This window comes from Sylvia atricapilla, chromosome 1, assembly GCF_009819655.1.
Source record: "Sylvia atricapilla isolate bSylAtr1 chromosome 1, bSylAtr1.pri, whole genome shotgun sequence".
Classification (NCBI taxonomy): domain Eukaryota; kingdom Metazoa; phylum Chordata; class Aves; order Passeriformes; family Sylviidae; genus Sylvia; species Sylvia atricapilla.
The window spans coordinates 88,505,832-88,533,170 of NC_089140.1; the positions used below are offsets into that span (position 1 = coordinate 88,505,832).

The following is a 27,339-nucleotide window of genomic DNA, read 5'->3' on the forward strand; positions in this document are numbered from 1 at the left end:
TTTATCCCATATGCTGAGTCTTTTATTTGGAAATGGAATGCATAAAACAATGACTTGAACAGGAAAGTCTTGCTCATTTTAAAGACTTAAAATGTTCTAATTTTGTATGTTTTATGACTATTGTATAGGATATCATGAGGGCTGTCCCAAGAAATGCAAGACAGAAGACCAGTAAACTCACAGTATGTAAAGGTGCAAGAGCAGTTTTTCAACAGCTGTGTACAAAAGTGAGCAATGAAACATCAGAAATACCCAGATACACTATTCTGGACTTTGTGCAGCTACTCTAGAAGAACCAATGATTTGGTTGTTTTGAAATGGCACAAAAAGGGACCGTGCTATATGCATTCTTTATATCAGGAAAACTTTTCACACACATTTAACTTAATGTGAAATATTAGTTTGCTCAACAGCAAAGAGCTCATTTCAAACAAATGCAAAACAGGTACAAGATACAGCCAATGCAACCCCAGTTTTGCATAGACTTACTTAGGTGTGTTTAATGCTAAAATCAATAATCGGTAGTTACAATTAACAGCATAAAGAGCCTTTGACATTAACAGGAGGTAAATATTCACTTCAAGACTCCTTTCCATTGCCAGCAGTGTGTAAGGAGGACTTCAGTATAGGAAAAACAGTAGTCTGTAGCAAAACACAATAGGCAGGCACACTTCTTTATCTTTTTGGGACCCAAATATTTATATGGTCAGACTTCTGCAGTATCAGAACTGGATAAAATCCACTTCACAAAGTAGTTACAGACCACAGGAGCTGACCTGTGTTCTTCAAGGTTATTCAATGAATATTTTCAATTCATGACAAATTGGGGTTGAACAGCCTTGCACAAACAGCATGCAATTTAATAAACTTAAGTGTCATTATGGTTTATTTGTAAAGTTACTGACTGAAGCGAAACTAGAATTAGAAACTAGAATTCTGCCTTTTTGAATTTTTAAATTGTATTTTATTTGCTGTTGAAAGGAATGCATTCTGTATTTCCCTTACTGTTACTAAGAAACTTGCTTTTAAAAATCTTTGAAGATTTTAAATTTAAAATTTTTCTAACCATTTTTAAAAGTGGTTTCTAGATGTAGCTGTGGAGGCTGGATTTTGGTATAATAATTTAACCTGATGGTCTTTTACAAATTTGAAAGAAACAGATCAAGATACCTCCCTTAATGAATTCCATTCCCATGGAGTACATATTTTAAGTTGTATGAAAGGCATGAAGTGTTCTTTACCAGTCTATTTTTTTTCTCTGTATCTGTGTAGTTTGTTGAACCTGTACTTGAGCAAAATAATTTGATTGACGTTTCATCTGAAAAATAGGGCAGGGAGAAAGAGGGGAAAAGACTGAGGAATTATTCCCTTTGGAACACAACAGAATTGGCCTAGTAGGGCACTGCAGTAACAAATGATGAAGAATTTAAGAAGCACATAACAATGATCTGCATTACATTAATATCTGCTATACCAAGAAATCAGGTTTGTCAACAATGCAAAAGAATTTCTATAAACTTGCATACCTATTGAAAGAAATCATGTTACAGTTTTTTCACACCTTCATTCATTTTAAGAAAACTGAAACCCTCTGCCATATTGTGGACCAAGAACATGGCGGAATTTGAAGTTTAACACCACCATCTACCTTTTCCTGTATTTCCAACAATGGATTTTTTAGCTATGATTTCACGATTTTTACAATTTCCATTATCTCCATTATCAAATGAGAATGATTTGTAAGTAGAATATAATCCAATATGATACCTTTTATTTTTGACAGCCCTCAGTTTGGCAATAATCCTTGATTCTGCTGTAACACAGTGTCTTGTTTTTTCAGTTTTCATAGACTAGTGCCACAGGCACTACAGTTTCAGTTTGTGAGCTGTCTTAAAAACACAGATTTGGATCTTAATTATAATGGTCAAGATGCTTAGGTTTTCACTGAAGAGAAGCTGAAATGCAGGAAGTTTATATAATGTCATCTGGCAGACTGTAGACCTTGTGAGGAAAGAAGAGGGTCTTGAAAGAGGAGGGTATCAAAACTAGATTTTGGCAATATAGAAGATGCATTGTCCATGTAGTTCTGTCATAAGCTTTAAAAATACTCTGTTTAAATAAGTTTTTCCTTCCTTGAGACCAGGTAATACACAAAGCAAGAGTCCAGCAGTCAGAATCCTCTTCAGTTCTTAGTTATTCTCTATGAGCCTTTTTTTTTTGACTTTTCTTCGTAAGATTCTCCAAACTCATTTACTCTGCTCTTATCCACAGGATAAAGCCTGGCAGAAAAAAAACCAAATCTTTAGTTACATTACAGTCTCCTATCTGAAGGAATTAAGTAGTTCTGTGATGCTTAATTTTAAAAGTGAATTTCTTTGTCATCATATTCTCTATTCCCATTTGTGGCAAAACCCAACATCTTTCTGCACAGACATATTAGCCTCTTCACAATATGACTCAACCACCTGTGTCATAACAGAACCTCTTAAGAGGTGTATTACCTCCCCTAAAGCTTGGGTGAAATCTTTTCTCAAGCAATCCAGGATACCTCTCAAACTTGAAACCAGTGCCCAGCCCCTATCAGAAGCTGCTGACCACTTAATTTCTACAAAAATAACAATAAACAAAAATGTTTATTCTTGGGAACATTAATACACTTTCTGTAACCTCACTATGAATAATATTTATTAAGTAGTACATCATAGCTTTCTTCCCCACCTGATTTTAGTTACTTAAAGAATCTGAAACTTGACAGGGACTCAAGAGAACTTACAAGAGAACTTGCTAACTTGTTTTTGCAAGCCAGATAAAAAGAAAAGCAGAGCAGAGCAGTCCTCCATCAGACAACACCCTTCACTACTGCCCTGCAGAGCACCTTGGAGAGCATGCCTCACACATTATGCACATGGAGATGCGGCCCCCAGCAGGGGTTAGAAGCCCAGAACTTCCAAGTGGGTTCCTTATATCAGGTACTTTTTTTTAAGGAGAAGGGGGGATTGCAACTTCCAAATCTGGTGAAAAGGAGGATGTTGTGGGGAGGGAAAAGGGGTAATTGACAAAAATTCTGACTACTGTGAGAAGAGGAATTTTTTGACTACTCTGTATCATGTCCAGGATTACTGTCAGTTATAGGAAAATGTTTTTGTTCCTCTTATTTGTATAGAGATCTCCTTTGCAGGGTGGCCTGTCCACCATTCCCTTCACCAGACATATACATAACTAACATTATCCAGACCATACTACACTATATTATACATTATTATAGTACAAAACTTCTGCTCCAAGTCTATCCCAATCTATAGTTCTTTATAGCAACAAGACTGCAACCATCTGTAGCATTGTAAAAACTTTACTGAGTATTAAAGGAATAATCTAAAGGTTAATTCCATATTAAAGGAATATTTACCATCTTTGGTAGAGATAGACCAGGAACACAACATCATCTCTAAAGCAGGCCAGCCTATGAGATGTTGGCATAGTGATGATAAAAGCAAATATATCATCAATAAAGGTGTTGAATGCCTACAAATAAAAGAAAAGTATAGTTCAGTTGGCTGTGAAGAAAGGAAGTCATCAGTCATACAAAGTTAGAAGCTTCCTGTGTTTTTCTGTGGGAACACAGACTTCCTTCATATTTATAACAACACTTAAAGATTGTGCTGCCAAACTAATTAATGCAAACTTTAAAATGTCTTCTTTTAATGAAGACCATACTGTCTACTACAGACCACAAGTTACAAGTAAAAAGGAGGTAGTACTGTTTCAGGTAAGTGAGAGTATTGTCATGGGAGGGGAAAAACACAGACTCAATTTCAGAGAAAACTTCAAAAGGAACTGGAAAAACCCCCAGACTTCTGTTCATTCATTACTGAAATGACAAGATTTACAAAATGTCACTTGACTTCAGTTTTCTGTAGAAATTTTTTCTAAAATTTTGTTAATTTATTGCTCTTAAGAAGATTGACTTGATAGCCTTGGAAAGACTTTAAAATATTTTCAGTGCTTTCCTGGAAGTAACCATGTCTTAAATGAGGGACGGATAATTTTCTACACCATTTCCAATGAACTAGGCATACTACAGGCTCTATTTCTGCAGCAATAAAGAAAGGTAATTTAGCCAAAAGGCAACTCCTTTGGATCTGGCTCTTGGCTACAGGGAAGCTGCACACATCAACCCTTACAGTGCACCAGCTCTAGTACTCATGTTGCAATAAACTGTTTCAAATCACTAAAACATCAGGAAACAAAACCAGCAAATAATATTCACTGTTGGGTTAACAAACTGAGTCAGTTACATGGCTCCTGTCAGTTTCCATACCATAAGAAGGGGGCAAGTGCTGTAAGCACAGAATTCACTCTACAAAATGAACCAACGTTTATATGATGGAAGAAAATACCAGCAGAAAATGGAGGTGTTGGACAGGACAGAGTTCTGCTTAGTTACAACAGGAGAGCTCTTTCTGTCAAGTCAAAACAAATCCATCAATCTGAAGTAACTGAAGAATATAGCTGGCACTTCTCGAGCCTGTGCAAAGGTTTGTGATGGAGCAAAAATAAAAACTTGGCAAGCTGGAAAAGACAGCCTTTCCAAGTCAACACTCAGGTGAGCGATCCTACAATAACAACAGGAAGAAAAAGCTAAATGCTCCATCCTTCAGGCACACAGGCAGTCTTCATAAGCCACTGCAAGTGAATGCATCAAGGCAGCCCATCCAGTGTTTAGACTGGATAAATTTCTTTTGAGATTACCTCACTTGAAGATACTCTTTATTAACAATGAAGGGCATAAACATAAAACCCACAGAAATTGAAAACTCAAAGTTCAAATTGAGGAAAAAACCCCAATAAAGCTCTCTAAAACAATGATCACAGGTGAGCCCTCAGACTCTTCTTTCCACTTCAAGTGAAGAAGAGAGCAAACAACTTTAAATATCCATTAAAAAAAGTAAAATACTCCCTCCAAAGCTCTCTAAATTAAACATCACTAAAAGCAAAAATAAACTTCTTTCTCCACACACACAAGTCTTTGATGTGGGTAGCCTATAGCATCTAAACAGGAACCATAAACACTCTGTAAGAAAAGGCTGTTTGTCAAGGCTGTACTGATTTAAGGGTTATTTGCTTGAAAAACCTCTGTTGTTTATTTAATTGCTGATATCTCTGCTCAGTTATTTTCTTTGGTGAAGTAAAATTGTGAAATTGCTTCACTAATATAACTTTTGCTCCCTCCTCTTAAGAAACATGCTGATTTGCCTAGTATATACCTGCAATACTCTATTTATTGTTGTTTTTGTCTCTATCTCCACATCAAACACTGTTTATTTCCTATTCTGCTACCAGCTACATTTCAATCTGTTTTCCTAGATGCACTCTGTTTCCTTAAAAACAGTAAGGCAACAAAAATTGGACAATTGCTATAGGCTCACAGAAATGGAAAAGCCTCTGAAGTCTCTTTAGATGTATATGTTTTAGCTCTTTTGTCCCAAATCTTCTGTTCAGAATTGGACACCATTCCTTGAACAGTTCCTACCACTGTTCCTTTAAAGTACAGATGTTCTGGGGAATTGTAATACATCAGCACAAATGAAAAATGAAAGCACTTGAGTGGAAGTGCAAGTTAAAAGGGTACATGGTGACGACATCAGGGTCTTGATCCCAGCACATCCAGCCAGGGTTTCTCAGGACACAAAGAGCAGGAAAACAAGGCACAGTACAAAAATCCTAATGACTTGGATTGGTGGGAAATGATAGTCAAAACACTCAAAGCTCTTCAGGGGTACAAGAACAAATCCAGCATATAGTTACTAATTGAGGGAGAACATAGGAGACATGGGAAATCAGCAGTGGGTGTCCCTTGTTATCCCCATCAGCACCAGAAATCCACACTAGGATACATCTATCTGTGGGTCTATCATCTTGGTGTTTGAATACTGTACAAACCACTTGGACACACAGGTGGGGTGCCTGTGGATATACAGCTATCAAAGGGTTAGTGAGCTGATTTTGTTTTTAAATAAACTAACTTTCCTCTCCAAGTTCCGCTATTGAGCTTGGCTGCAGCACTGGATTATTTCCTACCAGAGCAGTCTAGGCAGTGGGGACACCACAGTGCAGACCCTCTTTCCCTGTGGAACAATTCACATTTGCCCAGAAGCTCACAATTACCACCCTAGCACAGAACAGTACATTCACAGTGAACATTACTTCAGTCTCTGTTTGCTCCTAGAACCTGGCAAAATAAGGTCTTTTAGCATTCCTAACTCTTTCTTGAGAACTATCCCTGGTCAGTGAGTGATGCATTGACATCATCTTAAAATAATGCAATTAACTGAGACTGATAAATTTATCTGCAAGACCAACATCTACACTCATGCAAGACAGCCAAGAGTACAAAAAGCAGTATTATCATAAAAACTAGGACACAAGTATTCTCATCATACGGCAGTCATTATGAAAAATGAAAATCAGTGTGGTTTTTTTTAAGGACAGTTGCAAAAAAGTTTAGTTCTTAAAATAAAAAAAGTACTGCCATCCTTAAGCTATTTATTATTAGGCTGCTTCTTACAGAAAGTAATTTTCAAAATGACTCTACCCAACTTTTAAGTTAGAGCTTTACTTACTTTGTATGTGAAAGCCTTCCATGGTAAGTGTGCAACAGATTTCATCTAGAAATTAAAAATATCAAATTGTAATAAAGTCTGGAAGAAGAGACTAGAAAAGTAGACTTTGTTCACTTTTCAATCTTACCTTGTAGTTTACAAACAGTTGGGGCAGCATAAACAGGAATCCAAAAGCATACACTCCTGAAGATGAAACATGGAAAACAAACAAATGCACAGATGTTCATCCCATGACTGTAATTTCATAATTAGTAATTTGCACTCATTTTTTTCTAATGAATGAAGATGCACCTAATTCTTTTGTTCACTTTGAGTTGATTCTTCTCTCTTTTTTAATCACTGTGTTAATAAGTTATAAGTTATGGCTGTGTATTATACTGAATCAAATGACAGCAGTTAATATTCTACTTTTGAGTCCTGGCCTTCATTTGAAGAAATATGAATAGAAAAGAGAACAGAAGGGACTCACCATTGACAAAACTGTTAATCAACCAGGAGTACCAGCTACAAACAAAGAAGAGAGGTACAGTTATATTCCTCTTCAGCCAAAATTATAATACATCCTATACACCACTGCAAACTGACTACTCCAAGAAATGGCTATGTTACAAATTACTCCATGCAAGAACTAAATACTTCACATATTCCTTGGATTAGGAGGGGCTCCAGAGAAGGTAGTTTAAGCAAGTGATGCTTATCAGTTCATACAAGAAGTTTTGAGAGGTTTATCACCTGCTTTTATACTTTTACAGACATTTTACAGACCATTTTCTGTGCTGATAATCAGGTAATTGACACGAGATACACTGTGTGTGTAATACTGTGAGTGTACAGTGGCTGTATTAAGGTAACACTGTATTCTAAATATTAAAGAGTCACTTAATATGGCACAGAAAGGACTTCTCAAATTTCAAACAAGTACCATTCAGTGCAAACCACAACAATAGGTACTTAAAAACCCGCTAAATACAAGGAATCTATGTTTTTCCCTCGTTACATCTAATAACCTTCCCAAATGCTCAATGGAGCACAATCTTAACAAAATAATGATAGTGCTACAGACAATGATCCAATTCCATACTTCTGCTTTCAATCCTGAGATCAGCTAGTAACTGTCATGCTCTGGTTACATCATTTAAAAATAAACTTGCTCTGCTGTGTTACTGACGCATTAATAGCAACATTACAGTAGTAGCAGCATTTCAGTAATCCACAAACATTTAAAGAATGCATCAAAAATGTCTCCAAGATTAAAGGATAATCCACTGCTAAGATTACTTGTTCTGCCACATTTCCTTTCTGATTTAACAATGGCAAGAATTCTATTATATAAATTGTTTTCACTTCCTTAAGCTGCACATCATAAAATACCTGAAATATAGTATTTTGGCATACTAAACAAACTCAAGAATTTTGCCATAAAAGCAGAATTTTAAAATGCTGCGTATTTGTAAGCTGCTTACTAAGTCAAAAACCTTTTGAAAAAAACTGCTTTTCTAATAGCCCAGAAATTGCCCCAGTTTCTAGTATGAGTGTTACAGCTCATGTATGCAGCAACAGCTTAAAATAACAGTAAAAACTACTACTGCTTGTTTTCTCCCATCCCATCTGGGCCTAAAGACTATTACAAAATGCCTACATGGCCATCACCATGCTTGTGTTTGCAGGTTTTTCCTACAACAAAGTCTCATGGCTGCACACTTGCTTGCATCTCTCCAACACAAAATTAACCAGCTATTTTGAGTGAAAGGGGACAAGGATTTCATTTGTTCGTGAAATATTGAGTATCCAACTCTTGCTGAAGTATTACTATGTTGCAGGAAGTCCCTGGCTCTAAAGGAATAAAGAGCCCTTTCTCAAAAATGTTTTTGCATGCTTGCTATCATAGCTATCATGTTTGGGAACAGAGAAGTCTCTTGTTCAAAGCAAATAATTTTGTGAAGGTTTTTACTTCTTTCTGCTATTGGACAGATTCAACCCCTGAATTCCCTTCATCTCTCCTATCACCAACTGGTCCTCTGAACATCAATGGCAGCCTGCTTTCTCCTCTTCTGATTGACATGTATGCAAGCTATTGAATTCTATGCTAAAGTAATATCAGGTTATTTGTGAAAAATAACAGCCTGTTGCTTACAGGATGTTAAAAAACCATCTAGATTGTTCCACTTTAGATGGACAGCACAAGGAAATTTCCAATTTCTGGCTTATGCATCAAACTAACAATTGATTTCCATAACCATTTAGAAAAAATGAAGAATGTTTCAATTCCACATAAGATCATTTATAGAGTTACAGTACCTTTTGTATTTGACATTCAGCAAGGAGTAACCTGCACCTCCAATACACAGTGGATAGAGCAAATATGACAAGTATTTCATGGCCTAAGAGACAAGGAAAATGATTTGTTAGTTCACATTCTACATGAAAGGATATTTCATGGCATTAAATAGAAGACAGCTATATATTTTTTTCCTGAAAAATCTTTTTCTGTCCCAAATGTCTGCTATAATTCTCACTATGCTTCCACTTCTTGTGGTTGTGGTGAAAATTCCAAAGCCCAATTTAGACAAGCAATCACCTTAGAGCGTTGACACAAGAGACAGCACAAAGATCACTGTCTAAAAGTAGATCCCTACTTAACACCAATGTTGTCACCTATGCTCAACTCCTTTCAGAAATCAGGAACCATGTGAACTTTCCTTCAGTAAAAAAAACAAGTACAAATAACAGGTACTAATATCAGTACAAATACCAGCTTCCAAATCTGTGAGTGGTAACCCTTTTAGACCTCTCTTCATGTAAGTCACTTGCAATTCTGCTTCTCAGAGTAATGCCTCACACAGATTCAACAAGCAAAATAACTATTTCACTGTTTCCTTTCATAAACTATCAGAATGAATCCTCATTATCTGACCATCTACACAATGATTATCCATTGGACAACTGTGAGGACACCGAAAATGCACTTGCAGAAAAAAAAGAGCAAAACAAATCAATCAACAGGTGACATATACAGACTTTTTAGATTGGAAGTCATAGGATTCCCTCTTACCTGGGCATCATATTCCTCCGTTTTCTTTTCAGAGTCGTTGTATGTACCAAACTGCAACACATGAAAACCACAACCACATCAGAACACACAGGTAAAGCATTTGCTGTCCAACTCCCTACATGAAGCAGGTAACAAAGCTTTTAAAAGCTTCTGTATAGGAGAGTCATATATTTGTCCTGTGCAACCTATAAAATATAGGGTAGGTAAAAACATTAACCTGTAACCTCATATATTACAGCAAACTTTCATCACTTCTTTGCTTAGAAAAATGCGGTTGCAACAGCAGAATTCATAAAGTAGCAAGTAGCTAAAAATTTGTCAGATACAGGAAGCATTTATTAAAAGCAATAACCATGAGGAGGTTAGTTATGGATTATCTCCACATGTCCAGAAATTCTGCCTGCTTAAACACAATTCTTGATTACTGACACAGGAACAAGCAGAGCCACCAGTCACTCCAGACACACAGACTTCAAGCAGCACAAAATACCAGCACTTCTTGCGAAGAAACACTGAATATTAGACAACTGTTTCTTCTACCAAGATAAACTTTCAGTGTAGACTGTACTTTGCCACTGCATATTCTGTAGTCTCAGCATTTTACCCAGAAGAATCATCTAAGAGTGTACTGTCCCCAGAACATGCCACATCACCTGTTAGTTCCACAATGGAGAAGTTACACCTTCAGGTTCATGAAAAAGACAGTTTCTTATTTCAAAACATGATGTCACCCAAGAGTGCCTTTCCAACAGCCCCACCTATAAAGATTTAGCAGGACTGACAGAGAAGTTCTGAAGTTTCATGCACTGTACAAATAGTTGCTTCTTCTGAAGAACTCAAAGAAAGAAACAGATTTGGAAATGCTTATCCTACTATTGGATTAAGCCATTCATAGAGAGATGTACACAGGAAACTTCTATAATTAAAAAAAAAAAAAAAAACATTTCCCTAGAAGTCAAGTTGCACAGTAACCTGGAAACAGATGGATGACTCAAGAGTGTAATCATTTACAGGGCAATGTCTACTATACCTGAAATCTGGGTCTCAAACCTTGCCATCTGATTGTCATTTTCAAGGCCTTTTTCACCTTCCAGAGCTGTGATTAGCAAAAACAAAACATGCACATAGAAGATTATGCAAAGGAACATCTTATGAAGGATTCAGATAATTAGAATCAAGATTCCAGGATACCTATTTTAATCATCCACTGCATAAAGCAGTAGCAGCCTGACTGCAGCACACACTACCTGTGTCTACACAAACCACATGCTGTGTCATCAAACAAGTACAACGTTGTGAGCCTGCACTATTATGTCTCTTTATCAGATAATGTAGTTTAAGTGAAGTAATGTAGTCATTCCAGGATATCTGAACTGCAGTGCCTAAGTGAGGTTAGCACCAACATGCACCCCAGGTCAGGCATTTAGAAAATTCTAGTAGTCACCAGCCATGCAAGTTTTTATGCACCTTCGATGAAGGTGCCTCAGAACCCCTAACAGTGATTAAGATGGTGCTTACATGGTCATTACATTTCAGTACTGGACTACAAGCAAAAACCAGTGAATCTGCTGAATTATTTGCTTACTTACTGTAGAGCTGTAACAGCCTGACCCTAACATAAACCAAAAGTTTCAGTTCACCTGAAAATTAACTCACGTATCCACACTGCTATACAGATTTGACAACTTGGGCAATGCAGCTCCCCAAGAGAGCTACACTCCCTGAAGCTTTCTGTGGACAACGTTCATTTGTTTAATTTAGACACACCAATATTCTCTTCTCACCCACCCTATATTCCAAACAAAAAAAGGGGGAATAGAATAAAGACAATACTTTACTGTTATCTTTCATACAGGCAAGAAAATTATTTCTTACAGAATCAATGTCACTATTTGTACCGCATGGGAAACAGGAGTTAAGTTCAAGTTGTGAAAAAGTTCTTCCTAGCAGACAAATTCCTCTGATATATTCATATATATATATATAAATATAAATATAAAAATTCCTCTGATTGATTCCTCAATCTGTCCATATGATTGCTGTCACTTTGAGACAGCTGTGTTACCTACAACCCACTGACTAGATGTGGACTTGTGCAATCATGCACAGGCAGCAGTCTCCTCCTTTTCGTCCTTCCCCAATCACTTCAGTCCTGGCACTGGCTGTGGGCACACAGCCTGCTTTCTGCCAATGCTTCCATGTAGGCTTGTTGACATGGTTATACTTGCTTGGCCAGGAGTGAGGCCTAGCAGGTGATGTGATAGGTGGAACCTCAGCATCATTCTGTGTTTGGTTTCTACAATATCAACTGGATCATCCCAGAAAAAACTGTTACTTCCAGTTTAGTTATTGATCAAGGGACACAATCTCCTCTGTCACTGAAAGCCAATGACATGCAAGCTACAGGAGAATTTTCCAGAAACTAGTGTAGCATTTTTTTCTACTATAAGCTATGGATGTTGCTGCAAATACTGATATCTGGTATCTGATGCTACAGCTTTAAGAACTCACCTCAATCACTGCACCAACGCCTGCTGGGATCAGTACCAATAAACTTGTTTGTTCATCCAAAAGGAAAAGAAATATTACCACAGTACTAAAGCACCGCCAAAGCACTAGACAGAAAAAATGAAAATGGAAGGCTTATTAATATTTAAATGAATAGCTGAGATGACAGAAGACTGATGGTCTATTTAGTGCAATTCTGTCTTAGACAATTGAAGCATGAATTTCTTCTGTGTACATCCTGATATAGAAACAGCCAGTGATCTCTGGGCAAATAGGGAACAAGAACAATTTATGCAATCTTTATCACAGGAGATGAAAGAAAATTGGAACATTTAATGAAGACTTCTGTACTGAAGCAACATATGAGTACAATTAGGAACTACATTCATGATTCTTGTCTCCAGGAAGCTGAAAGGCTGTGAGATAATTTAACTGTCAGTATTTCAAACTCATTCATTGTTTGTAAATGTTAAGTCTTTTGAATTTGACTTTATGGAGTTTTGAAAGTAGCAACTGACTCTTATTTCTGAAATTCCATGGACTGTGTTGAATTTTTATGAACTTTTTGGCACACGCATGCCAACAGCAGTACAACTGCTTTAAAAGAACAAATGCACTCTCATAAAAATGATACATGGATTCTCCACATGATAAGTTGTTCATCATAAATTAGAATGCCTTTTTTCCCCTGGTACTGATATTCCTTATATGTTTTAATCCATCTGTAAAGATGACAGAATTAGGGATAGTCTCAGGGGTCAAGTGACTCGAGGTTTACAATTTTGCTTCATAATCAAAACTGGAAAAAAGCTATTGGAAAAACCTTCACCTGTTTCTAGGAAGGCTTGGCAGGATGTCAGATCACTATGTTTCTCTCATCTTTCCTATACACAAATCAAATCAACCCTCCCATGCTCTCCCCCTCTGCCCACCCCTGGAGCCCCTATTGCTTCTGTTTACATCAAAGCCCAAATCAAGCAAGAGCATTACAATACAGCACTTTCCACACAGAAATATTTTGGAACCTGTAGTTATCTACATGGACCACAAGGGACTTGCAGAACAGCATCACCCATGAAAGCACACTCTCTCCACCCACAGAACTTTTTTTTGGTCTTCATTCTCTTTTTGTTTTGGTCTTCATTCTCTTCTCAAAGTACTTCTCTGTTCCTTCAGCAAGGAAAACATGGTAACTAACTCAATATTATTCTAATTCCCAATTCCAAGACAGTCAAACCTCCATAGTGATGCAAGTGCTTAAACTCAAGTGATACCTGAGCACATAACTAACAAAGTTAGAACCATCTGTGCAGACTGTTAGCCATCTCTTCTTCACACATAAAGTGTCTCAATTTGCTGTCTCTGTAAACCTACAAAGTGTCAACTTAGAGGAAGACTGAAAACACACACCATAAAATGGATAGCACACAGATAACACTCTGTATTCCAGTCCATACCTGCTTTTGTAGACATCCCAATCATGCTCCTCTTTTTCTTCCAAAAACTGATGTCATTTTTAAATGCAAGGAAATCAAAAAGAAGCTGCAAATAGGAAGAAACATACTCATTTGCTTATAACACACACTAATTAGAAACTGAAAAGGTTAACAATGCATTCAACATGGTATTAAAAAACTCCCATTTTAGAAGCCTCAGAAAGGAAAATTAAGACTCATAAATAAAAGCTAAAAAGAAAATTTGTTGTAGAATCCTAGGCTCTATCTAAAAGCAGTGCAGAATGACAGGATGAATTTCAAATACTACCATTGCAATGCTGCACAAATTGGTGTCCTGTAAAGACAGGGCAACTCATCATAGAGGGTGAAGAATGAAAACCCTGAGGAACCACACACCACCTTGACAGAGCAGGGAAAAGCATAGTAAATTAAACTAAAAATGCTCTGTATTGGATTGACAGTCAATTTACACTTGGATAATATCAAAACTTCAGAAAAAACATCCTACAATACAGCAAGCCAGGTTTCCTCTGTATTTTGTCACTAAGTTTATCTAAACTTCCAGGACATTTTACAATTCAATTTATTTGTAGGAAGCTTTTTAATTTTCTTCAGTATTTTCATTCAATATAGTTTTTGGTTATTTCCTTTAAGCCTTCAGTGTCTAAAAAAAATGAAATGCAGATTCCAGAAATTCTTGGGTCAGTAGATTTTAATGAAGAAAATTTCAGTTGTTTTTGTGGGGTTTGTTTATGGGAGGTGTTTTTAGTTTATTATCATTATTATTACTATTATGGAAAATGATACGCAAAAGAAAAAAGTATCAGAAAAGCTTGTCCCAGTCTACAGATACCTTGCAACCTGATAAACAGAGTGGAAAAATAAAATTAGTATGTCATGGAAGTCTAAGGCTTTCCAAACAAGTTAACTGTGTGCAATGTAAGTATAAAGAAACATAACATTCCAAGTTCTTATCTCTCCCAGAGTATTGGGAACTGTATTGAGTATAACTGTAGAATACAAAAATGTTCCCAGTGTCTAAAAAAAGCTGTTCATTAAAACCAAGGTTCAGATTTAAGCCAATGCTAAGAAAGGAACAAACAACAACAAAAAATAACCATGAGTGCTCCACACTTTACAGAAACATTTTTGGAAGCAATTAATATCAGATGATAATTTCTTCAGAGTTTCAGAAGTCAGAAACTCAAACCCTAGTATAGGTGCCCCAGCTATGCCACTGCAGTGGTAAACCTTGTAGATAAAAAGTGATAATGAAGGTAATGTTTTATATTTCAGTCAAGACTGCTAGTTTCTATATAATTATCTTAAATTTCCGCCTTATTTAAGATTTTTATATTAACTCTGTATTGGAAATACAGCTGACTTGTGCCAGAAAATATTTCTATTGCTCTACTGAAATTACCATTTCCAAGAATAATTCTTAATAAATTAAACACCTGAAAGTCTGACACACACACCCTTTTTCTTTTCATATTATGTACTTCCTAAAAACTAAACCCACTTACATGGAATGCTGCTACGAAGAATGTCAAAGCCAGAAAGTACAAGTTAGTATCAACAAAAATTCCTTTTACTTCATCTGCATCCTTTTCTGAAAATCCTAAGAAAAAGAAGAAGTCACTGTGCAAGAAGTACTAGACAGTTCATTGCTGCTATGGTTAAGTCCAGTATGAAAGGAATCTTACATCACCTGCATGAGTTTTGTTAAGGAATCATGAATTCAAAACACGATGAAAGCTTTATTGGTAAAATCCTAATCTATCTCTATTTTGGAAGTTATTTAGCTTGTCATGAACAAAACTCATCAGTTACAAGCCTATAATTTACGCAGTTACCATGTGTTTTGTAATGTTTTAAAAATTGTTAATTCACCCCTGTATTCTTGTTCCCCACCACATGTCAACATATATTTTTATCTTGGACTTAAGGAGAAACAACACAAGATTTGCAGTATTAAACCTCTTCACCAGCTATCCACAAAAAAACAAACAACAAAAAAAAAGTCATCTATGCACATAAAAGATACAAACTGAGGGGTTAGTTGTGGTTTCTTGGCCTAAAGTCATTAAAGGTAAGCATACCAAATTGCTGGAGGGAATACACAGCATCCTGCATGTGGATCCAAAATCGGAGTTTTCCAAGAGATATTTTATCATATGACACTGTAAGAGGTAGCTCTGTTGTTGAACGATTTATAACCTGCATTTCAAAAAGACATGCTTCATCTTTAACAGCAGAAAAATGGCAACAATTACTTCCATTCATTTTTTTTAAATAAAGAAAGTGATTGTATCACACTCTAATTCAATCACACAATTTTAAGAACTGTTTTTTAAAGGGAGTAAGATCTTGGACTTCTATACTGTGCTTGAAGTCCTTGTGTTTTTCCCAAGAAATGTTAAATTAGCAGTTTGTTCTGTTGAAGTTCCTATGGCAACCTCATTGTTCCTGTATACAAATGTGTGAAATGGCAGCATCAAGTGGGAAACGTGTGCTTAAGGTAATGCTTTTGACAGTTCTTCTCTGAATGCATCTGCTAAGATTACTGAAAGCAGAATATTATAAAAACACCCAACCAACAAACAAATTGTATCCTAAAGGCCACAGTCATAAATTTACTACATTGAGGCTGATTTTGAGAGAAATTGAAAAGGTGGGGAAGCAAGATGATGCCACTAGCTCAGGCTAGTGAAAAAAACACAGCTAAAGCTAAGTGAGATAACTTTGGGATCTGAGGTGTCACAAATACTTTCTTCCTGCACTCCAAAAAATAAATCTCTGCTAACCCTACTGTATCATTTACAGCTACATGTTACTTAAGCTGGAAAAAGAAAGCCTTGAATTCCCTCAGCTCCTTCTGCATGACAGCTGTCCATATCCAACTCTCAAACAAGTCTAAAAAAAAAAAAAAAACAACAAAAAAAACCCCTTGTCCTCTCAGATGTTAAAATACTCAGCAGCTACTCCAGTACAAGTTCAGGCAGTATGTTTTGCATTTCCAAGGATAGCTCAGGACTACAGATTGTTAGACACTCTCTGCAGGAGTTCAAGACGTACTGCTCCAGGCTCCTAATTACTCCCAATCATAATTCCCATCTCAGACCTGCTACTCTACACTGCATCTGCTTCTACAGTAATTAGTTAGCTGACACCAAACTGACGTGAATGGGCTGCTTCTGATTCTTGTGACACAGAATATGGTTTTAGGCTCCCCACCTATCAGCCAGATGTGAACTGAGGGCTATGTTCATTCTCCCATTCACTCCTTCCTCCAGTGAGTACAAACAAGTCTCAATTTCACCACCCTCTCAAGACTCTGTAAGCTTTCCAGACAGTGGCAGAACACACAGGCACATGAGGGAGAGGAAGGGAAGCTGAGAAAGTTATATGAATACAGGCAGAGATAAAAGCTTGAGAAACTAGAACAGTGCCAGTGATCTTTGAACTGAATGGAACAAAAAAATCAAGTGTGGTTCGAACCGACTCTAGAGAACACTGTCAAGACTGTACAGCTGTTTACCAAAAACTATATAAACACCTTCCAGACTGCATCCATTTTCCAAAGGATTCCTGCAGTTCAATTTGTCTCATTTATATTTCTCAGTCTATCAAAGACAGCATTAGCATTTATGGGAGAAAGGGAAAATAAATTTTATCTGTGGAGGATGAACAACAAAAATTTTGCAAATGTCTGGGTAAGCAGCATGTGGCAATTGCACTCTTCAAGAATAATGAACTACTATGGAGGAGTTAGGGGTAGTGTAGGGAGAAAATCGGATTGTAATAGAAGACAGATGGGAATTCTCCAACACTAAAAGCAAACTACAGATCAGATCAGAAGAATGAATTCTTTCTCAACAAACAACTAAAAGCCCACAAATGGTGCCTCACAACCTTTATGTGAGTGTGCCAGTTGTGAAGCTTTTGAAAGCTAGGAATGACCAAATCCCTGCAATACAACCTACCCTCGCAGTATGGCATCAGAGCATCACATGTTACTTAGTACTCTGCTTAATCAATTACACAGGACATGTGCAAACATTGCAAATAAGTTCAGTGGTATGAATTTTAAAATTATCTCTTTATTAAATTCTGTGTAATCCCCAAACTGCCAGCACTGGCAATTAAGAATATGAGGAACACATAATCTCTATGCAGCAGTAGTTATCACAGAAGACCTACATCTTGGTCAAAATGAAGAGTCAGTTGACAATCTATACTGCCCAGTACAAGCAGGAAAAATGCATCTTCAGCTCCATGATTTTAGGTCAGGCATAGAAAACAGACACTGTCTGTGCCCTATTTACAGTCAAACGCTAACCTGGCTCCACAAAAGCTGTATATGACCTTATTTCCTTATTCTTTCCTGCTCTTCACTTACCCCTTATTCTCTCACAGAATGTTTACTTTACTACAAGACCACTTCTTTCTGCAGGGCTTTAGAGCAGTTTGGCCAGTCACTACTGAGATAATCACATAAGCTTGTGCTGAAGGGCAAGTTTACAGGTTTTAGTGGAATAGTCTTGGCAGCACTTCCCAGGATCTTTAATGACTTTCTAAGGCAGTGAGTTACAACAGCATTAACTATGACATGCATCACAACTGCAGGAATCTCATTAAATAACACGAGAATGTTTAATTTAATAAACAGGGTACATGACTTGACCAGTCAGAAGTTCACATGAAAGTACTGAACTGGATTGTACTGAACAGTACTCTGCTGGATGAGCTGTGATAAAACAAAGGACAACAACCACTGATAAAGACATTACAAATGTATATCTAAAAAAATACTGGATGAAATTATCTGCTTTCAAGACTTGTAACAAATGCTCAGAGGAGTTTATTGTGCTGTACAAATTTGGGCTGGAAGGGACACAAATTTGTAAAGATTATCCTAAACACTAAGTAACAAAATCCTTTGTCTGAACTAAAGTAATGAATTGGAAAGACAGTTTAGAAGGTTTATGGGAAGTTTACATCTACAAAGGCTTCCAGCGTGAAGATACATAATCCAGATGTGCCCAGTTAACAGTTTTGAGACATTCACCAAGACTGTTGTTCTCAGTAACCCGAATTACCAAACTTCAGTCAGTGTAACTGAAAAGAACAGCAGAGCTTAACGAAGAGCTGCTAAGATCAACATGATCTAGATACATGGGCCTGCCATGTAACCTCTAGCAAAGGAACTGCATAATCTCCTACAAGATAAGAGTTGGGCAAAAACTGAATACAGAAAATTCAAATTTTTTTTTTTCACTGCTGGAGTGACTGAATACTGAAGCAGGTTCCCCATAGAGGCTGTAGCCTCTCCACCCTTGAATATAATCAAAACTCAACTGGAAGGGTCTTGAGAAACTCACTCCATGTGATCCTGCTGTGGGAAAGGGCATTGGACTAGCAATCTCCAGAAATCTCATCCAATTACATTCTTCTGTAATTCCACTACTGAAGTTTCAAAGTTCAGATTTATTCAAGTGCACAAAAACATTGGACATACTGCAACACCAAACTTCCAGATGCTCAAGTTACTCTAACACGATAGAGAGCAGCACCAAGAAATTTAACCACAAGTGAATTTTGAGGAGATAAGAGAATAGCTACTGACTTATCTCAAGTGTAGCTCCACTATCAGCTGTGGATATTGTCAATATGCCTAGAAGGTATGAGAAGCAACTCTGGGATGCTGACATGACTCCTTCATATTACGGAGTCAAACTACTGAAGAGAATGCTCCTGCCACTGCTGGTGCTACAGTGATGTCCTCCACGCCCACCCAAAAGGCAAAACCCACGAAATCCAAACATCTTTGGTGGAACAGAAGACAGAGAGAAGTCTCCAAACCCCGGTCCAGCTTCTGCAGTTACCACAGTAGGTCACATTAAGTTAAATGGTCATTGAGTTATTTTGTGCATTTATACTTTTTCATTACAGCAAACAACCTATGAGAAAATCTTATTAAAACAACATTGAAGATCACTGTTAAAACTGTTAAACAAAATTAAAGGTATTCTATTACTCACCATCAGATCTTTCACTCTGTTGCTAAGCTGATCAATAAATAATATTGGAAGGTAATGCACTGTCTTCCCCAGCTGAACCCTAGGATGTTTAAACATGGATTTTATGACTATAGTGATCTAAAAAGAAAACTACTTTTATTCAAAATTAGCACTCATTCATCAATTTCAGATCTACCCATGCAGAAATTTCCCACCATCTTTTCAGGCACATTTTCTTTTAATACAAAGCAAGAAATTAGCCACTAGCCAAGAATCAATCTTTCATTGAAAGATACCACTACTGAAAAGTGTTATTTGTTTTCACTCCTCTGTAGAAAGAGAGAATGGGCAAATAAAAATACAAATTAAACTGGTTGTGATGATGCTGAAGCTTTTGTGTGACCAAGGAAATTTAAAAGCCTGAGGAAGAGAAACATGCTGAAGTTTACTGCCATATATTTGCATTGTTTGTTTCAAATATCCCCTCCTGCTGTGACACCTCTCCACCACCTCCCCCCCACTGGTCAGTGCCTGGCAGGACATCAGTCTCATGCTCTGGCTCACATGGGACCATGAGTGTGATGGCTGATGCACAAATGGGAAGGTCAGATACTACTGCAGGGACTGTACAAGGAGCAGAAATCTTCTCTGTCATCTACAGAAGCTCTCATTTGGGTTGCTCTACCACCTCACCTACTTGCATGAATCCAATAAAAACTTCCTAGCCTTCAAGCCCTCTATCAAATTGGTTACTGTAAAGTTATTTAGCAAATTATGACCTACAGGCAATTGCTATGCATGTAGTCTTAAAGTATTTAGCCCAAGGCCCTAACAGAAACAAATTCTTAAAATCATCACTGGAAAAGCAGTTATCTGCCCTGCCATGTTCTTGTTAAAAATCTATGGAAGTAGCATCATGGAGATTTTAAAGCCTGACAGTTGAAAAGAAAGAAGTCTCCATGCATGCTAAGAAAGACTGCGTACTGAACACACAGTGTGCAATAGTAACACAGAAAAGTGCTAAACTGAGGCTCAGAAATAGTGCTTGGTTATTTAACTGAAGTGATTTAGATTTCTATGTAATAACTATGATTAAAGCTATTGTTAGTGAAATTGCAGCAGGTTATTTCATATCCAAACTATTTTCCTGTATAATGCAATAACAAAACAGCACTGATGCAAATCAACCAGAACAAACTTCCCTGTCCATCAACCCCAGTCCCCTGTTATGGGTCTGTCTATTCTGGCTGAAAACCTACCCTAGAGCCCTGGGGTCTGCTGGTTGACCAACTGCTTCTGAATTTAAGAGGGCACTTGTAGAGAAAGGCATCAACATACAGCAGCATAAGCCTATGCAGCACTACTTATATGCTTAAGACTGGAAGTGACTGAAGCAAGCTGTGAGCAGAAGTTACTGTCTGCACCTCGGGGCCTAAGAACCCATCCCTGTCTGCCAGTATTTCCTTGAGGAAAATGACATAACATATCTTCATAACATAGGAACACACACTGTCAAAGTAAAATAAAGAGTGAGAAAAAGACATCCTAGGAGATCAGCTGTGCCTCTTCAGCACTTCCAGTTTGTACAGTTTCTAACTTGCAGACAGAGGATAATTAGAAAAGGTCAAGGGATGGCAATTGCTCTGAAGGCCAGAAGGATAATTAGAGAGTAAATGGGTTTGAAGTCTGCTGCAGATTTCTACCTGTGTCACTGTAGTCCTGCTTTGCCTTACTATGACAACTGCACACAGAAAAAGTATTCCGAACTCTGAGCTGCCCAAGAACCACGTAACTCCAATAAGGCTTTCTAGTACATAATATCTTAGCAGCAATTTGTCACTACCTAAATGCAAGCATTAAGAGCATCTGTTCTTGTCTCTAGGTGCCCATTTAAACGTAAAATACTGAAGAAGGTCAAGGAGGATTTTTGAAGAAATGTGCCGTAAGTCTATAATAACATATCTGACAAAATGAAGTCACTGACTTACATTTTCATGTAACGGTGAACATCAGCAGGGAGGGATGATCCATCAAACACAAAATCTTCCACCATGACATTTAAGGTTAGTCTTGACCTCCAGTGAGAGACAGGTTCATCCAGGGCATTGGTTTGTTTTTCTGCTTCAATTTGCTGTTAAAAAAAGAATAAAAATACATAGTGTTAACCAATGCAAAATTCTGGAGAGAATAATAACCTAACTCACAGAATCCAGGGAGTCATTAACCATATAAAGAACCAGAAGCCCACTAAGAAACAACTTACCTTAATTTTGACCAGATCAAGTATTTTGCTCAAATATGACAGAATGGATTTTAAAGGCCCACCCCAATCTGACACTGAGAAACGTCAGTGTCCATTCACAGCCATGTTCATCAAGAAGGAATATTTATTTAATTAACTTTCATACCTTAGCAATGATGATACTAATAAGAAAAAATTACTTTGAAATCAGGACTGTAGAGTAATCAGATGTTACTTCAAAACAGTCAAAAGGATGTGGATGATCAACCAAACATTATCTGTTTGTCTTTGTATCTTATTCTGCTATTTTACAACAGCAAAGCATATTATTTCACATTAATTCAATTCACTACAGAAAGCAGCACCATGCTGTTACAGAGCAATACAGTATTTCTACCAAAATTTGAAGCAATTATTGCTAACTAGGGAAGTGTTTTAATAACTAGCCAGCATTTTAAGGAGCTCTGCCTCTGCTCTGCTGAGTGGTCTGCATGATAATCAAGAAGAACATTTTGATTTTTCTTCTGTTGTATCATCATTAGTTTAAAGATGCAAGCACAGCAGATACTAACACTAGAAGAGTCTGTCAAAGAAATTACTTATTTTTGCAGATGTTCTTCTACAGATGGAACACACTCCTACCTACCTGTGTGTCTGATTCACCCGTGAGCAAATTAATCTCTTCTGGCTTGGGGACCATGTAGGTGGTCAGAGGGCTCACTACATGCACCTGCTTACCATCATGCCAAGGCAAAATGCCAGCATGATGAAGAAATACAAATGCATATAATGTGCCATTATTTCGGGTTTTCTTTGGTACAGAGACATTCACTGTCCTAAAATACAAAATAAATATATTATGAGATGACATAGCACATGCTGAAATATTTAGCTATTACTAAACATTTGGGTTGCCTGGAACACAACAATTACTTCTGGCTAACATGTTTCATGGCTGGATGGGGTCATTTCTTATACTCCAGTATATATCACAATATATGCATTTCCAAAGATTTACTATTATATTAGGAGAGTTCAACCTTTGTCCACTTCCTACTTTATTGCCCTAGATAACACAGGACTACCAAGTCCTATGAATCATCAATTCTTTTGGTGCTTCCCTCTACTGAAAGGTCACTGGGCCACAATTATGGTAGCACTTGTAAAAAACAGCCTTTGTGTGCTGAAGATGCATCACAGATGGCATACACACTACAAACTTTAAAAAGAAAATCACAAAGTTTTGCCATGCACTTTGCTTTAATAAAATATCTCCTCAGCCATGGCATGCCAAGCACAGAATTCTAAACTGGAGCCCCAAACCATGAAGTCACTCCCCTTGTACTAGCCAAGAAATCATCCTACTTGTACCCTTGCATAATGCCTCCTCTATTCCTGTAGTCTTGCTCAGCTTATTCTGCTCTGAATATTTTCAATGGCTTAGCAGACTCTCTCAGTAAAACAGCTCTTGTAAGGTCTGTGAGAGATTAAGTTCAATATGACCTAAACAGCAACCAACAAGTTCTTGGTGTTGTTCTTGTCAGCAACCAACAAGTTCTTGTCAGCAACCAACAAGTTCTTGTCAGCAACCAACAGGAAATGAAGAGAGTAAAATAACCTTGGAGACTACGATAAGAGATTCAAGAATGGGGCAACTATTTTAAACATACAAACAAAACAAAAGTGAGACAGCAAATATGAAGAACAAAAGAAGTAGTTCCAGTAATTTTAATTGTTCAGAGGCATATGTAGAGTGCAGTGTTCTACTAAAAAAATTGTCAAAGGGCACAGTCTTAGCACCAGTATCTCTTCGGAAGATCCCCAAACCCCAGACTATCAGAAAAAAAGGTTTTCTCATGTGATTTTTAGCAGAGAAATAGTTATGGAAGAGCGTGTTGCTAAAATACTCAAAAGGAGAACGTGGTTTGACATCTAAGCCCTGTTCCAGGTCTGATGCCACAGCAATTAAGAACAAAACAAAACAAAACGTGTAGCCAGTGATCTAATCACACCCTTACATCCACCTACGTGATTAGAGGCAACTCCCAAGAATTTCTAGGCAAATTTGTCTTGAGATGGAAAGTAATGGAAAGTACTCAATGGAAAGTAATTTTTACTGTTATAGGCAAGGCACACTTCTGCAAATTGCTTGCCTATATGGCTGAAAACAGCATGCTGATCCAAGCTAACCAACAGTAAATTCCACCTTGCCTTCATGTAACTCCTGCTTAGGATGTACACTTCAGAATTCAGCAAAGAACTTTGATACCTTGGATACTACTCATCCAGATCCTTACCTTTCAAATTTGGACTCCACATCAAAATCCTCCACGTTCAAAACGAGATCTATATTACTTTCAGCACCAATGCTTGACCGTGTCGTAGTGTACACGCTTAACTGAAATCAAAATACAGCACAGAGAAATTAAGAGTATGGAAATAAATTTATGCATCACTACATTCAGAGTATAGATCTGTCTTCTAGCTTCAGTAGTTCTCCCAATTGCAGGAAGGTTGTATACACAGGGAAAGAAAATACTGTGATCAAAAAATTCTTTCAGCTCCTTTTGGGAGCAGAAACACAGCCACTAAATATATTTGAATGGGATGACATGTTCTGGAAGTTGAAGGAAGTGGAGCCATTTCACAGAACCAGAGATCCTGTCAGTACAGGAGAGGGTGTCTGTCAGGGCTGGAAAGGATCCCTGGAGATCACCTTGTCCAACCCCCTGCCAAGGCAGGGTGAGCTAGAGCAGGTAACACAGGAAGACATTCAGATGGGTTTGGAATGCCTCCAGACAGGGAGACTCCACCATCTCCCTGGGCAGCCTGTTCCCGTGCTCTGTAACCCTCAATATAACGAAGCTCTTCCTCACATTGAAGCGGGAGTTCTTGTGTTTTATTTCATGGCCATTACTCCTCATCCTGTCGCCAGCCACCACTTAGAAGAGTCTGGCACCATTCCCTTGGCATTCATCCTTTGAGGTATTTATATGAATTAATGAGATCCCTTCTCAGTCCCTTCCAGACTAAACAGGCCCAGTATTTCTTCCGCAACGCTGCCCTAACCAGTACGTGTGTGACAGCAGATTTACAAAATCAATAAAAACCACGAAGCCAAGTCCTATCCGTGCACCAGCCAAGGGAGGCCCGGCACTACTGGGAGGGAGGGAGGGACAGGGGACAGAAGCGGGGTCAGAGGACAGGGACAGGGGTGGTGCCGAGGAGCCCGTGACTCGGGCGAGGGGCCGAGGGCCGTGCCCGCCCCGCTCACCTGAAGCTTGGGCTTCCGAGCCAAGTAGGGCCAGACGCATCCCCCGGCCGCGCCGTCCGCCGCCGCCGGGCAGGGCCGCGTGTAGACGATGCCGTACATGACCCAGCAGGTGTGCGCCACGTACACGGCGAACACGCCCACCACCAGGCTGGTGAAGGAGCTGCGGCTCAGCATGCTGACAGCGCCGATGCCGATGGCGGCGGCCGCCCCCGCCCCCCGCCGCAGCCCCGCTCGGGATCCGCCGCCGCCGCTCGCGCATCCCCCACGCGCCGCCCGCCCCGCCCCGCCCCGCCGGCCCCTCCGTCACTTCCGGCGGGCGCGGGAGGCGCCGCCCCCTCCTCCTGCCCCCCCGCAGCCGGCGCCGGGAGCCGCGCGCGCCCCGCGGGGACAGAACGGCCCCGCCCCCGGCGCGCGCGCTACACAGCGGCGGCGGGCGCTAGGGGGCGCTGTGCGCGGGGCCGCCACCGGAGCGCGCCGGGCTCGGGGCTGGAGAGAGCGGCGCCCGGGGCTGGAGCCGGGACACTGAGGTGCTGGGGCAGGCCCGGAGAAGGGCAATGGAGCGGGTGAAGGATCGGGAGCACAAGCCCCGTGTAGAGCAGCTGAGGGAGCTGGGGTGTTTAGCCTGGAGAAAAGGGGTCTTGGGGCGACCTTAGCGCTCCCTACAACCCCCGAGTGGAGGGTGTCGGAGCGTGGCTCGGCCTCTTCTCCCTGGTAACAGGAGGAGAGGACAAAGTGTTAAGCTGCATGTTTGAGTTTAGGTTGTACTTCAGGAGGAATTTCCTCACAGGAAGGGTCATTAGATGTTGGAATGGGCTGCCCAGGGAGATGGAGTTGGATCCCTGTGAAGTGTTTAAGGAAAGACTGGACCTGGCACTTTGGGCCATGGTCTAGCTGCTGTCACAGGTTGGATTCGATGGTTCCAGCTAAATGGATTCTGGGTGACTCTGTGAATACCATGATTACTACCATCAGTCACACTCTGCTCTCATAGGCCTGAGCACTGTCCCTCAAGGGAGCTGGGAAGGCTCTTTCCTCTTGCCTTGGATTGAGAAAGGAGCATTTCTTGTGGTCCTTACATGTGTGTGGGTTAACCAGAAGAAACTGATGATGTGAACATTTGCCTCAGGTACAGCTCAGCTGAGAGGCTGGGGCAGAAGAGGCACAAGTTACAGCTCACTGCCCCAGCAGCTCAGCCAAGTGGCACAACCAGGAGTTTCTTTGCAAGACAAATGAGAAAACAGACATTTGGGTAGGCGCATTCAGGTCTGTCTTGGTTTCAACTGGGATTGAGTTAATTTTCTTTCCACTAGCTGGTACAGACTTATGTTTTGGGGTTAGCATGAGACTAATTGGTTGTTGCTCAGCAGTGTTTACCTCAAGCCAAGGCCTTTCTGCATTCCACCGGTGCTGGGAGGTGGCACAGCTGGGACAGCTGACCTAAACTGTCCAAAGGGATATTCCATACCACAGAATGTCATGCCCAGTATATAAACTGGGGGGAGTTGCTGGGAGGGGCTGATCACTGCTCAATGAGGGGCTGGGCATCAGTTACAGGGTGGTAAGTTGTTACATTGTGCATAACTTGTTTCTTTTGAGTTTTATTCCTCTCTTTGTTGTCACCTTTTCATTATTATTATTTTTTTTTCATTTCAATTATTAAACTCTTCTTATCTCAATCCCCAGGTTTTTCCTTTTTTTCCCTCCCAGGGGTGGGGGGAGAGTGAGCAAGTGGATGTGTGGTACTTAGCTGCCAGCTGAGGTTAACCACAAGTCTATCACTTGAAACAACAGAGAGAATAACATTAGAGTAAAACACTAACAAGTCTTCCCTTGAAATCTTTGTATCAGGCTATCATTTCTCTGGTGAGCTTCCCCAGTGTTTCACTTTTATTCTTCATACTGGCCATATTAATGGTTCAGCTTACACTCACTGGACCTCAGAGGATGCCTTTTTTCTACCCTTCATTATCAATTTTTCGGGTGTGTGGAGTGTTGGATCCCTTCTTGTCTGTTTCCTGGATTAAAAAAAAAAAAAAAAATGTAGCCAGAGATAATTCAGTCTAATTTAGACAGACTTATTCCCATGGAATTCTGGAGTCCCTTTTCTGAATATTTTTTGATCTTTTAATGTTCCTCTTTAAGCACACAAAATAGAACTGGAGA

At 39.1% G+C, this 27,339-nt stretch overlaps 1 protein-coding gene across 1 annotated transcript; it reads right to left on the reverse strand.

The window, feature by feature from the left end:
- On the reverse strand, positions 1 to 25,434 carry CLPTM1L (CLPTM1 like). Its single transcript, XM_066327503.1, has 17 exons — positions 25,177 to 25,434; positions 24,200 to 24,300; positions 22,549 to 22,738; positions 21,649 to 21,791; positions 19,682 to 19,760; positions 15,740 to 15,857; positions 15,164 to 15,258; positions 13,638 to 13,722; positions 12,184 to 12,287; positions 10,703 to 10,768; positions 9,673 to 9,723; positions 8,919 to 9,001; positions 7,090 to 7,124; positions 6,748 to 6,803; positions 6,621 to 6,665; positions 3,407 to 3,522; positions 1 to 2,279 (listed from the first exon to the last, which is right to left on the reverse strand). The coding sequence occupies exons 1-17, from the start codon at positions 25,348 to 25,350 to the stop codon at positions 2,201 to 2,203; spliced, it is 1,620 nt and encodes a 539-aa protein (XP_066183600.1). The 5' UTR covers positions 25,351 to 25,434; the 3' UTR covers positions 1 to 2,200.
- Between the last annotated feature and the right edge of the window lie 1,905 nt (positions 25,435 to 27,339).